The sequence below is a fragment of the Pelobates fuscus genome, chromosome 13, assembly GCF_036172605.1.
Source record: "Pelobates fuscus isolate aPelFus1 chromosome 13, aPelFus1.pri, whole genome shotgun sequence".
Taxonomy (NCBI): Eukaryota; Metazoa; Chordata; class Amphibia; order Anura; family Pelobatidae; genus Pelobates; species Pelobates fuscus.
The window spans coordinates 87,264,461-87,277,402 of record NC_086329.1 but is presented as its reverse complement, the minus strand read 5'-3'; the positions used below and the strand labels follow the sequence as shown (position 1 = coordinate 87,277,402).

Genomic DNA, 12,942 nt, shown 5'->3' with positions numbered 1-12,942 from the left:
GGAAATCTTTCTTAACTCAGCCTTGTTCTGGTAATCTTTCTTTTTTTTTTTTTGTTTTGTTTTTTAATTCTTTATTTTGTTTGTGCATATGATTAACAAGCATGTTTGCCGTGCCACAATAGCTGGAGCAAACTGGACTGTATACATAAGAAAACATCATTATGGCATTTAAAACATTGCACATTTTTAAGTAAGTAATCAGGATGAACAAATATAGCATGTCACTGTGGAGTATGTGGTTATAATAGATTAATTAGTGGGTAAACTTGCAAGGCAGATTGCGCTTAGTGGTATATGCTAGCTATCATCCTTGCTATTTGTTCTACTCCTTGTTGATGGTAGAAATGTATAGCACAATGTGTGATGAGAGACAGAGAATGAAATATTGCAATACTAATAAGATATCAACATTGTGAAGGTTACCAATTCGCTTGCGTGATGTGTGTAGCTGCTAGCAGTTGTTACTCTCGTGAACTATGTTCGCTGGGTGTGTGAGATGCGTGTAGAGAGTGTGTTTTCTGAACGCTAGTGTGCTAGTCTGCAAAATGTGAGTTAAGAGGTACATGGTCACATGTTTAGTGTTTGCTAGTCAAACGGGTAACCGCCTGGATACACTATGGAGGCATATACATAGCAAGTACATTTTGTTTAGTCACTTCAGCTTAGTCAGTGAGCTCGATAGGAAACAAAACACAAAAAGAAAAAGCAGTGAATATCTAAAAGGAAATCATAGTAGGTTATCCAAAGCAAGTGTAGTCGCCCTGGGGCTTGTTGTTAAAGCATAGTACATGTCAAACACGCACTTCACCATCCGCTCCTTCCCCTCATTGACACCTCTCCCAGACCGCGCCGGGCGGGCCTGAGTCAAGCAGTCACTTTTTCCAAGCCTGTTGCTGCAGTCGCTGAAAGCCGTCTTGATGTCTGGAATCGATAGGTAGCCCAAATCCCTGATGCACGTGAGTGTCGCTGGTGAGGGAGAGCCGGCTTAAGGACTGTGCCATCAAGGTTGTTGCTCGGGTTGCGCCGTCCGTCCGTGTCTACACCTCGGCGGTATCGCCCGAGGGACACACATCCGGGGTTGCTCCCTGCCTCGTTCTCTAGTAAGTCGGCATTATTGTTTTAAAAAGTGTCCGCACGTTATTGACAGGCGGTAATGCTCCTGGGCAGGTTGTCATGATGGTCGGTCAAAGTTAGGTAATCTCTCCTGTGTACCGCTTGTTTGCGCTCGCTGGTCGCGCACATGGTTAACGTGCGGCGGCCATCTTGAGGACCCCTGCTCTGCAAGCTCTCTTCGATGGGGTGGTTGTTTAGGCCCTGTTGGTATATCCGTAGCGGCCCACAGGGACCGGGATAACCCCCCGGTCCAGAGGGGGGGGAAGGCAAGACGCCGGCCGGAGACCCGGGAGAGCGGCCGTCTCTGCCCGGCTCAAGCTCCAGCGAGCTTCGGGCCTCGTCGGGTTACATTGGGCGCCAGTTAGGGTCATGAGAGGTATCCCCGTGTGCCCCATCAGTTGGGGGTCCCGGTGGGCACCAGTATGGACCTGTGGTTGCCTTTAGCTCCTAGTTGGCTCCGATTCTTCAGGCCCTGAAGCGGGAGCTCAGACAGAGCACGTCTGATCCCGCCGGCGGTCAGGCCCCGCCCCCCTGGTAATCTTTCTTAACTCAGCCTTGTTCTGGTATGGGGGGGTACTCTTACTGTGTTGTAGGGCTGAGGTTGCAAATTAATAAATCCTTAAACATTAAGGGACACTATAGTCACCTGAACAAGTACAGCTTATTGTATTTGCTCTGATGAGTAGAATCATTCCCTTCAGGCTAGGTAAATCGACCAATATTGATTTTTTTTTTAGAGCCGATACTGATAATCTGTGAACTTTCAGGTCAATAGCCGATAGCTTACCGATATTCTGTACATTTACCGTTTTGAGAAAAAAAATTTTTTTTGCAAATCTTTTTTTACAGTGTTTACATTACAGCCTAGGTATACCTCCTCTGGCCACTCGTTAGATTCCTGCTAGAGGTGCTTCCTGATGCATTGCTGCACATTGTGACTGACATTCTTTGTCTCCACCCTCTCCATGCAGACACTGAACTTTCCTCTTAGAAATGCATTGATTCCATGCATCTCTATGAGGAGATGCTGATTGGCCTGGATTGGTTTGACTTGTGCTGGCTCTGCCCCTGATCTGTCTCCTTGACAGTCTTAGCCAATCCTATAGAAAAGCATTCTGATTTGCTCAGAGAATCACTTCTGATGATGTCAGCCAAGCAGGCAGATCAGGGACAGAGCCAGCAGCTGCAGACTTGAATACAAGTAAGATTTTACTATATTTAGGAAGGCAAGGAATGGTCAGGGGGGCTAGATAGTGGTTTAAACACTATAGTGTCAGGAATCCATGTTTGTGTTCCTGACCCTATAGCGCTCCTTTTAATTGTTGTGCATTGAAACCATGCTTGCAAAATTCAGGCCTAACTAGCTACATAGAACAATAAAAACTAATTGGACATTTTCTCCAGTTTAGGTACTTTGTCTTGAAGTTGTATAATTAGATTTTCAATTCACCGTTTAGTCAAAAACTCCTTTTTAAAGTATCCTGTGCCTATCTCACTGAGGTACGCACCCTGCCTGGCGCTTGTCCTGCAGCAGCCCTAATCAGTCTTAGCCCAGCTGTAATCTGTTGTTTTGTGTAAGAAGGTGCAGGGGCCCAATGTGTACGTCTTTTGTCTACCTTCCTTCAGCTGCCCAAGGCTGGCAGCTCCCTTCTCTACCCAGCCCTCCCTGCTATACCATGGATATCTGCCAGCACTGTGTCGAAATCCGACCATCCTAAACATGTTACTGTAATGAGTGTTATTACATGTGACGTTGCAGTATTTCATATCCTATTATTATGCAAAACTGTGGCAGGATGTATACCGGCATGTTGTCCATTTGGCTCCTTTCAGAAGAATTAAAGGAATGCTTTGTTTATGTATCCAAATGCTTCTTGTTGTAACTTTATGGAATATTTGCCAACTAACAAATCATGTGATCTCTGTTTGCTTTGTGGATTCTAAAAACAAGCAGTCGATGCTAATACACTAAGCAGGATGTACTGTGCTGAGATAAAAAGTTACAAACTACCGGCCATAATAGCACGTCTGTGACCAGTGTGAGCTGTCTACTGTGTCAATCCTTTGTTGATTAGGGTCATGATTGCTTTTAAATAACTCCCATTTGACATGTGCCTGTCTGTTAATGTTATGTGTATCGAGGATACGAACCAGTAATGTCTGCTACTTGTTTTTCTTTCTGTTTGCATACGGACATTGCTACAGGGATATCATGCCTGGAGCCAAGCTTCAATACAGGCCCAGCAAGCCATGGGAGTACGGGTTAGCTTAGATCAGGGCTTGACAAATTTGTTTGGAATCCAGCTAAAAAAGTTAGGAGCCAGTTTTTTTTTTAAACTAACAAAGTTTACTTTTCAACAAGAAAAATGCAATTCTTAAAGGGACACTATAGTCAGAAGAACCACTACAGCTTAATGTAGTTTTTCTGGTGTCCGTAGCCTGTCCCTAAAGGCTTTTCACTGCTGCCTAATAACACCTCTAGTGACAGATGACCACTAGAGAGTCCTGGGTCAGTGCTCTACAGTGTGCGTTTTGCTGTGCATGAGCAATATCCTCCCAAAGCTTTCTTATGGGAAAGCATTCGCTTAGCAGAGATCATAAAGATTGATGATCTCAGCGATGGAAGCAGGACCAGCTGCGGCGAAACGGGCACGGCGCAGGGAAAGAAGATGAGTAAAAACACATTTCTAATGCGATCGTAGGGGGCAGGTACTTAAACAGGCACAGAGACACATATACATACACACACTGATAGAAACAGACTGACAGACACACATTCACTCACACAGACACACACACATTTTCTCTCACACTAACAATCACATTTTTATTTAAATCCACTCCGCTCCCTACCTTTGGGAGGGCCATGTGGGGCTACTATCTTATCTTCCTGCAGTTCCTCTCTGCTCCCTGGCGCGCACTGTAGTGGTCGGAGTTAGGGATCGACCGATATGGATTTTTTTTAGAGCCGATACCGATAATCTGTGAACTTTAAGGCCGATAGCCGATAACTTGACGATATTCTGCACATTTACCATTTTGAAAAAATTAACTATTTCTAAAGGTAAATGCTTAAAATATACATGCCACGTGTTGTGAATGCAGTGTGTTTAGACAGGGGAGCTGTGTGTGTTTGTGTAGTGGATGCAGTGTGTGTTTGTGTAGTATATACATAATGAATGTGTAGTGTGTGTATAGTGAATGTGGTGTGTTTAAAGTGAATGCAGGGTGTGCGTAAAGTGAATGAAGTGTGTGTGTAGTGTGCGTAAAGAGAATGCAGTGTGTTTGTGTAGTGTGTGTATATACTAAATGCAAAGTGTGTGTGTTTATGTAGTGACTGTGTATAGTGAATGCAGTGTGTGTATATAATGCAGTGTGTTTGTGTAGTGTGCATTATATAAACACACTACACAAACACACTGCATTTAATACACACTACACAAACACACTGCTTTATATACACACACTGCATTACATATACACTGCATTCACTATACACACACACACTACACAAACACACTGCTTCTTACTTGGCCAGGGAGGGGGGATATAGCATTCCCTGGTGGTCCAGTGGCATGGAAAGTACAGAGGGGACCCACAGCAAGTGCTTACTTACCTTCCCTTCAGCTTCCCTGTGTAAATCTTGCGCCCAGTGTGACATGCGGAGCGTTGCCATGGTAACCCGTGGCAACGCTCTGACGGGTGCAGGACTCGCAAGACTTACACAGGGAAGCTGAAGGGAAGGTAAGTAAGCGCTTGCTGCGGGCCCCCAGGACCACCGGGCTTGTAATGGGCCCGGCGGACCTGGTATGTATTATTGGAAATATCGGCATCTTTATTGGCTGATACCAATATTGCCGAAAATACCGAATATCGGCCGATAATATCGACCAGACTGATAATATCGGCCAGACCGATAATAGGTCGATCCCTAGTCGGAGTGACATCATATTCCGGCTACCAGCACCACTAAACAGCTCGCGAGGGAGCAGAGAGGAACTGGGAAAGGTTACTGCTCCCTCGTGCGCTGGACGGCTCCAATACACCACACGGCAGCTGGCTTCAATGATCCCTCGGACGGCGACCTTAGCTATGGGCTGACAAATCCCCTGGGTTCTGTCAAGCCCTTGCTTAGATGCTTCTCACTGTCCTGATAATTGTGTGCATACTGATCTCATGCATAGCACAGTATGTGCATACATGCTCTGCACTGGCTCAGTAGTTAATTGCGGAACACAGTATTCATTTGTATGCTCTTTACTGACCCAGTAATTCATAGCATCAAATCGGTAATTAATTGAAAATCACAATATAAATTCAGTTGCTCCATACAGACCCAATAACTGTTTACACAGCACAGGATGTATCAGATCCTCTGTGCATTCTAGTAATTCACTGCAGAGCATGGTATTACCCAGGTGCTCTGCACTGATCCTGCAACTAATTGCAGAGCGTGAGGCTGTGATGGAGCACTTTATGTACCAGTAAGTACTTGCTGCCGATGAACCATGTTTAGGCTTTCTACATGCACCGTTTAATTAATTGCAGAGCACACTGCCTGAGGATGCAAGCTGTGCAATTACAAGATTAAATGTTTCAGTTATTACACTATTACACATACATTTCATTATCCTGTTATGTAATCCCGAGGTGTCCTCACGCTGTGGTGTGATTAGAAAAGCTACAGTCCAGCTTATTATATCACCGGGCAATGTTATACAGATATTCTTGTGTGTGTGTGTGTATATAAGGAAACCTTTGCCCACCTAATTATCTCTAAGACTGGCCAACGTGTTATATGGATATTCTTGTGTTTATAGAGAACCACCGTCTTATCTCAAAGGCTGACCAATGTGTTCTAGTATGACTACACTCCTCTCTATATAAAGAAAATGCACATGTTAAGATTTCTTAGGCTGGGCATGAATACTACTCTGATTTTTGTCTATTACTGTCTGTAAGACAGGCCTGGTGTCAATGTGTATATAGGAAATGCATAGAGCAGCATTCTGTCTGTACATGACAATAGGCAAAGCTTTCCAGGTACAATAAATCCATGCATTTTTTATAGATTCAGCAAGGGCTCAGAGAACTTGCTGGCTGTCTTATGGTGTGTCAGGAAGACCTGTGTCATAGTGACCCGCTTGTGCTGTCACTATGCCCCTCTAAAAGTTTTCATGGATTATTAAGGATTTTGTATGTACTCTCATTTCTTTCACTGTTTTGAGACCTGAATCTGGGATCTCAGGGGCACCACTACAGCTAACTGACTGACTCTACTCTCATTTCCCTCTTTCCAGCCAGCTGTAAGTCATGCGGACCTGGGTACAAGACACCCCTGGATGCCATGAAAGGTATGCTGCTAATGTGCCATGTGGAGTGTTGCAAGGCATGCTGGGTAATCAGGATAATACGTGTTGCTGATGTGCTGTTAGTCTATGTCCTTCCAGTCTGGTACATCATTAGAATAAAACGGTACTCCCTGTAGACTGATGCCTGGTATCGGAGTGGTTGTCTGCAGGTTACAGTCATTGACAATTGTTATATGTTGAGTTGCCTTTTCTGTAACAATTGTGTGCTATAGTGTTTTGTATTTTTTGTATACATTTACAGGTTGCTAACTGCCACGTCCCAGGAACACACCGTGCGTAGGATTGCCCTGGCTTGTGTTTTTAAATAGATACTGTGAATTAAGGTTAAGTTTATCTCTTGTATTGTTTCTACAGGTCCCAGAGAGAAGATAGTTTATCTGCCATGCATCTATCGTTCCACTGGCATTAAGAAACCTGATTACTTGGCTACCGTCGATGTGGATCCAGATTCAGCAACATATTCCCAGGTAAAACTAGAACCCCACCGTGAGGTACTATCATCCAGAAATATGTCTTGGGGTAGTATCCTCAGACCCTACAAGCAAACAGAGAGGCTCATTAAATTAGTGTCTAGTTTCAGATAAGCTAAAGGCTAGTTGAAGATGTGTGAGAAGACATTCTGAGCAGCAAGGGCTAAAACTAAAACAAGTAGAAAGGTTGTGAAGCTTAACGTTACCATGTGTAAAATTACTTTCCTTGATAAATACTTTGTCCACCTGAATCTTTGAACAATGTTCCAGGTCATTCACCGTCTGCCGATGCCCTATCTGAATGATGAGATCCACCACTCTGGCTGGAACACCTGCAGCAGCTGCTTTGGGGATCCTACCAAAACCAGGGACAAACTGATCCTGCCTTGCCTCATTTCATCCCGAGTCTATGTGATAGATGTGGGCACAGAGCCACGGGCTCCTCGTATTCACAAGGTGAGTACTGGTCACAAAACCCCGTTGTAGGGTCTGTGTGATGATTTATTAAAGGAAGTATCCTGTAAAAAGAATCCCGTGAGATATCAATATACTACTTTGCAACATATCAGAAGTGGATTATTCACCGTATCTCCATGTAAAGACAAACATACTATTTGAAGTTATATTTGTAGCCTGACATAGAAATTTCTCTTTTTGCTTTATTTCACAGTTCAAATATAGCACTGTTATCGAATTAGGCATAAATGACATAGGTAGGTTGACAGAGAAAGGAATATATAATTAAGCATAGTGATACAAGCTGCAAATCTAACACCTGTGGCAACTCCAACAAAGTGCAATGGAGGACGACCCGTGAGCTTGCAGTCTAGAGGCATATTGTGCGTTAAGACAATAGGTTGTATGGAGAACATGCAGTAGTTAAACTATAAATGCATGCATGAGTATTCTATTACAATGAGTATACAGTAAATCAAGTAGCAGCTACAACACAATAAAATAGAGAGCAAACATGTTTGATAAAAATCAAGGCAGTTGGAGAGACTTATTTTCTGGAAAGCCTACAGTGAAGACAAGGTGTGTGGCGGTACTTACCTTATCTGGGGCCAGCTAGATGTCTTCTTCTGAGCGGGCCATGTGCACTTACCGCAGTGAGCAGTCATGCAGCCCGCCTCGCATTAGAATCGCGGCTCGCGTCACAAGCGCACTCTTAAAGGGGCAGTCGGTTCAGGATCCCATTGGCCCATGTTATTCCGGCACCCCCACACACGCACATTTTGGGGGCGTAGGCATGAGGTTTGCCAATCAAATGTTAAGAAAAGGCTATTTAAACCGTGGTTTCTGTTTCAGTACCCTTTAGTGCAATCCTTGATCTACTGTGTTTATTCTGGTATTGACATTGGCTTTGCTCCTGACTGAATTTATCTTTCCTGCCTTGTTTGCCTATATCTTTGATTATCATGTACCTGACTCTGGCTAGTTCTTGTTTTCGTTATCTCTCCATTACCCTGACCTTGGCTCGTCTCTAACTACGCTTTATCTCTGTCTGATGTTTAGTCCGGCCATTCTAAGGCCCGGTATACGTTATATCCTAGTCTTGTCCCTTGCTATCGTAAACTCTGCGTGTGGGGGTATTACACCGTGACAAGGTGGAGGTGAGTGTAATAGTGTCAGGTGGACAATAGAGGTAAGTGCATGTCTAGCTGGGTGAAGTGTTGGGGGTCATTTTGAATTTGAATGGGGAACAGAAGCATGAAATTGTGGGAGAGTGATGTAGCCAGGTACGTTGAACTTAGATGAAATGACACCGCTTTATAGATGTTTTTATAACCTGGGGATGAGATGGAACAGATTATACTGGAATTTGAAAGGTCACATTCATGGCCTAATATTGCAATCTCTGTCGTCTACAGGTGGTAGAACCAGAGGATGTGCTTAAAAAAACTGGCCTGGCCAATCTGCACACCTCTCACTGTCTGGGCTGTGGGGAAATCATGATCAGTTCATTGGGAGATGCCTGCGGAAATGGAAAAGGTGCTACCACCCTGTTTATATATTTATAGACTCTTGTAACTGTACCTGTAAGGTCCCTTAACGTGGCACTACGCACATTATACTTTAATGGCAGCACTGGTCAGGTATTCTGACTCAGCTCGGTCTCCCCATAATGCTAACCAGGTCTCCTATTCTGTGTCAGGAGGATTTGTGATACTGGATGGGAAGACATTTGAAGTGAAAGGCAACTGGGAGGTGGATGGACATGCTGCACCTTTTGGCTATGATTTTTGGTACCAGCCCTATCACAACGTCATGATTAGCACTGAGTGGGCGTCTCCGAATACAATTCGTGATGGTTTCAAGATAGAAGATGTGATTGCTGGTAAGAGTCGGAAGGATTAACTGGAGACTTGGATTTATTAAATGTAAATTTATCAAATTGCGCTAACTTTCACCTTTTGGCAGGTCATTATGGGAGTAAACTTCACGTATGGGATTGGACCAAACACACTCGCATTCAGACACTAGATTTGGGTCAGGAGGGACTGATCCCATTGGAGATACGCTTCTTACACAATCCCCGCGCTGATCAAGGATTTGTTGGTTGTGCCCTAAGCAGCTCTGTATTTCGTTTCTACAAGACTGAGGTGAGCTGACAATGGGTGATTGGGATATAGTGAGTCAAATCTTCTCTGTTGTTGTCTAGTATTAAAGTATAATATTGGACAAAGTGATAGAGAGGAGCATGGGGAATCGACCAATAACTGCTCTGAGACTTGCTGACCGGATAACTGATCTTTGGTCTGGTCGCCTATTGAGTGAAGGAACATCGTACACAATGTGGCGTAATTCACTTAAGCAAGGGACCCAGTGTCTACCCCTGCCTGGTTGATGTCTAACAGATCCTTTCTTGGATTTCATTACTTCAGGATGGAAAATGGGCAACTGAAAAAGTGATCCAGGTGCCAAGTAAGAAGGTTGCAGGTTGGGCACTGCCTGACATGCCAGGTAAGTGGAAGGACAATAATTATCAGTCATGATTATCTGTAACTAAGCACCACCATAGGGGTAATCACTGCAGCTCTCTATACCTCCAGCTGATACTAGATGCAGTTTTGGGGGATCCCACTCTGCCTCTATGCTTAATTATCCTATTCTCCTTTTTACTTTCAAAGGGCTTATCACTGACATCTTACTCTCACTGGATGATAAATTCCTGTACTTCAGTAACTGGCTTCATGGAGACATCAGACAGTATGACATCACTGACACCCGCAAACCCAAACTGGTGGGACAGGTGAGCTCAAAGTTGGTTCATAGAGAAAAGTCCTTCAAAATGTTAGGTGCATTACTAAAATCAGATGAAATGTGGAAGTCCTCGTAGTATCTGGTAGTCTCTGTGGCTTGCTTGAAGTGACTGAACTATATTTTTCACTTTACTTGGGGTCCAGTAATCTCCCTCGTGCACCCATAATGCTGACTTGTGGTGTGTAATTTACCAGTACTACAATAACTACTGATACAACTTTAAGGTTACTAAGGTGTAATATAAATATAACCGGGTGCATGGTTCTGCAGAAGACGCGCAACATTGGAACACAATCTGATTTCACTCAATGGATTCATTTTAGTATAAGTGGATTTTACACAACACATTAATTGTGGCATTTTCTGGGTTCACCCAATTTGTTAACTGAAGCATAGGCCACTAGGCATTCATTGTAACATTGTCAGGATGGGATATAATCCAACACACAGAATTTGGTCATACCTCACAAGTAAAAATAGAAAACGTAGTTCCATATTACAGGTCCTTAAAGGCGACCAAGGCAAATTCAAGGAACAAGCCGGGGTCAAGTATTACAGAGGAGTATTACAGAAGATAATCAAGGTTAGGGATACAGAAAGCGGAATCGGCGTGATGAGCCTAGATCAGTTAACCAGGAATCTAATATGCAAATTAACAAACTTGGGGATCACCGCAAGGGAAAAGACGACAGGGCAAAGGTCAGGTATCAAGTGGAAGCTAATATAGCCTTAAGTGTATTGTGAGTGATTTGCATTAGATCTGCGACACCGAAAGACGCATGAACGATGTCGCAGGAATAACGCAGGAGTATCGTCTTGGAAATGACGCCGAGCGTCTCTGTGTTATAGATAGATGCAGGTTCAAGTGAGCAGCGTCTGACTTGAAGGATGTATGGCGCGTAGCAGATGCAAGTGGTTCACTCGTGCCTTTTGGTGTGACCAAAATTACATGTGGAAGGCCTGCGTCAAAATGTATTATGTTTTTCTTGCTCTCCCTAAGTGTAATGGGTAATCCAGACGTGGACCCCTTGCCTAGAGAGATATCGGCTATACCTCACTGAAGATGCCTAACAAGGTTGAAACAATCTTCTGGGGTTGCTGTATTTCTTGTGCTTTCCACAGGGCACATGCCAAATTCTCCCAGGACTTTCATTAGGCTCCGGGCAAATTCTCCCAGGACTTTCATTAGGACACAGGCCAAATTCTCCCAGTACTTTCATTAGGCTCAGGGCAGGTTCTCCCAGAGTTTTCAGTAGAGCACAGCCCAGGTTGTCTCAAAGCTTCCATTAGAGCACAAAACAGGTTCCTGCATGTCATTCATTGGACTAAAAGCCAGGTCTCAATGAAACTCTGTATGTATGTTTGAGGAGAAAAATGCCAGATGTTTGCCCAGTAATATGCATATTACCGGTAATAGATTTTCCCAACAAGTTTGGAACTTTAGGTCAATAAAGATTCTGCACTGTGAAGCTCTAATAGTAAATCTCCCATGTTTTTTGTTAACCTCTCTCTAACTACATTGCAGATATTTTTAGGGGGCAGCGTGCTGAAAGGAGGACCAGTGAAGATACTGGAGGACTCAGAGCTTAAATCACCACCTGAGCCTGTGATAGTAAAGGTGAATTCTTCTGTGCCCCCTAACGCTTTTTATCTGCAAGTGCTGTTTTCCGATTTGATCAGCCTTGTACTCGTTGTTCTTCCATTGAAAACCTTCATTGATCATTATTATTTTTTTCCTCCTGGGTTTAATTCAGGGAAGGCAAGTACCTGGGGGCCCGCAGATGATACAGCTCAGTCTAGACGGGAAAAGGCTCTATGTGTCCACTTCGCTTTACAGTGCCTGGGACAAACAGTTCTATCCGGACATGGTGAAGTAAGAGGCTGGTTGTCTGTGATATCCTGTACTGTCTATGCATGTCTGTTGTTTTTACGTATTAATGCCCGACGCCTGCCATCCATATCACCTTCCTGTATGTTATCTGTGCCTGTGTCGCCTGTGTGTCCACCCCACCCTCTTCCTTGCATCTCTTTCTTTTCCCTATACCTCTCTCACACTGTGTATTTGTTTCAGGACAGGGGCTGTCATGTTGCAAATTGACGTAGACACTAAACATGGTGGACTAAAACTGAATCCAAACTACCTGGTGGATTTTGGAAAGGAACCAGATGGACCTGTTCTGGCCCACGAAATCCGTTACCCCGGAGGAGACTCCAGCTCCGACATATGGGTTGTGGAAACAGACAAATAAAGACTCTGTGCCAAGGTCCCCGTGAGCTGCTCTGTGCCTCCAATCCTTCTTTTACAATCACGTGTAACCCTACAATAAAAAGCATATGAAAACTGCTCTGTGCTTGTTGTCTTAACCATAAACACAAGTCTCTATGGTGCATGATTGCACCAATATATTTAATGTTCTCATTAAAGTGACTCTCGTGGTGCGGTGAGAGAATGTTTAATCTTCAGCAAGTTTATATCCTGCTTTATTTGTAGAATATTGCTTATTGTTCAGTTCTATTCTCGGGGAAGAGTAAGGACTTTGTATTTTGTCTTTGTTGTTTGTTGTTAATATTCTTTATAATATAAGGTTAGGATGAAGGGGAAACATTTTGAATAATTTCAGGAAGTATTACTTTACTGAGAGGGTAGTGGATGCATGGAATAGCCTTCCAGCTGAGGTGGTAGAGGTTAACACAGTAAAGGAGTTTAAGCATGCATGGGATAG

General features: G+C 43.7%; 1 protein-coding gene across 1 annotated transcript in view; it reads left to right on the top strand.

Moving 5' to 3' along the window:
* Nucleotides 1-12,563, top strand: part of SELENBP1 (selenium binding protein 1) — a 32,966-nt gene extending 20,403 nt beyond the window's left edge. Inside the window, exons 2-12 of the mRNA XM_063440055.1 lie at nt 6,414-6,467; nt 6,840-6,952; nt 7,226-7,411; nt 8,827-8,947; nt 9,111-9,293; nt 9,377-9,558; nt 9,841-9,919; nt 10,087-10,208; nt 11,745-11,837; nt 11,974-12,092; nt 12,291-12,563. Coding sequence (XP_063296125.1) covers nt 6,414-6,467; nt 6,840-6,952; nt 7,226-7,411; nt 8,827-8,947; nt 9,111-9,293; nt 9,377-9,558; nt 9,841-9,919; nt 10,087-10,208; nt 11,745-11,837; nt 11,974-12,092; nt 12,291-12,468 — 1,430 coding nt within the window. The 3' untranslated portion in view covers nt 12,469-12,563. The remainder of the gene's footprint in view (nt 1-6,413; nt 6,468-6,839; nt 6,953-7,225; nt 7,412-8,826; nt 8,948-9,110; nt 9,294-9,376; nt 9,559-9,840; nt 9,920-10,086; nt 10,209-11,744; nt 11,838-11,973; nt 12,093-12,290) is intronic.
* Nucleotides 12,564-12,942: the final 379 nt, after the last annotated feature.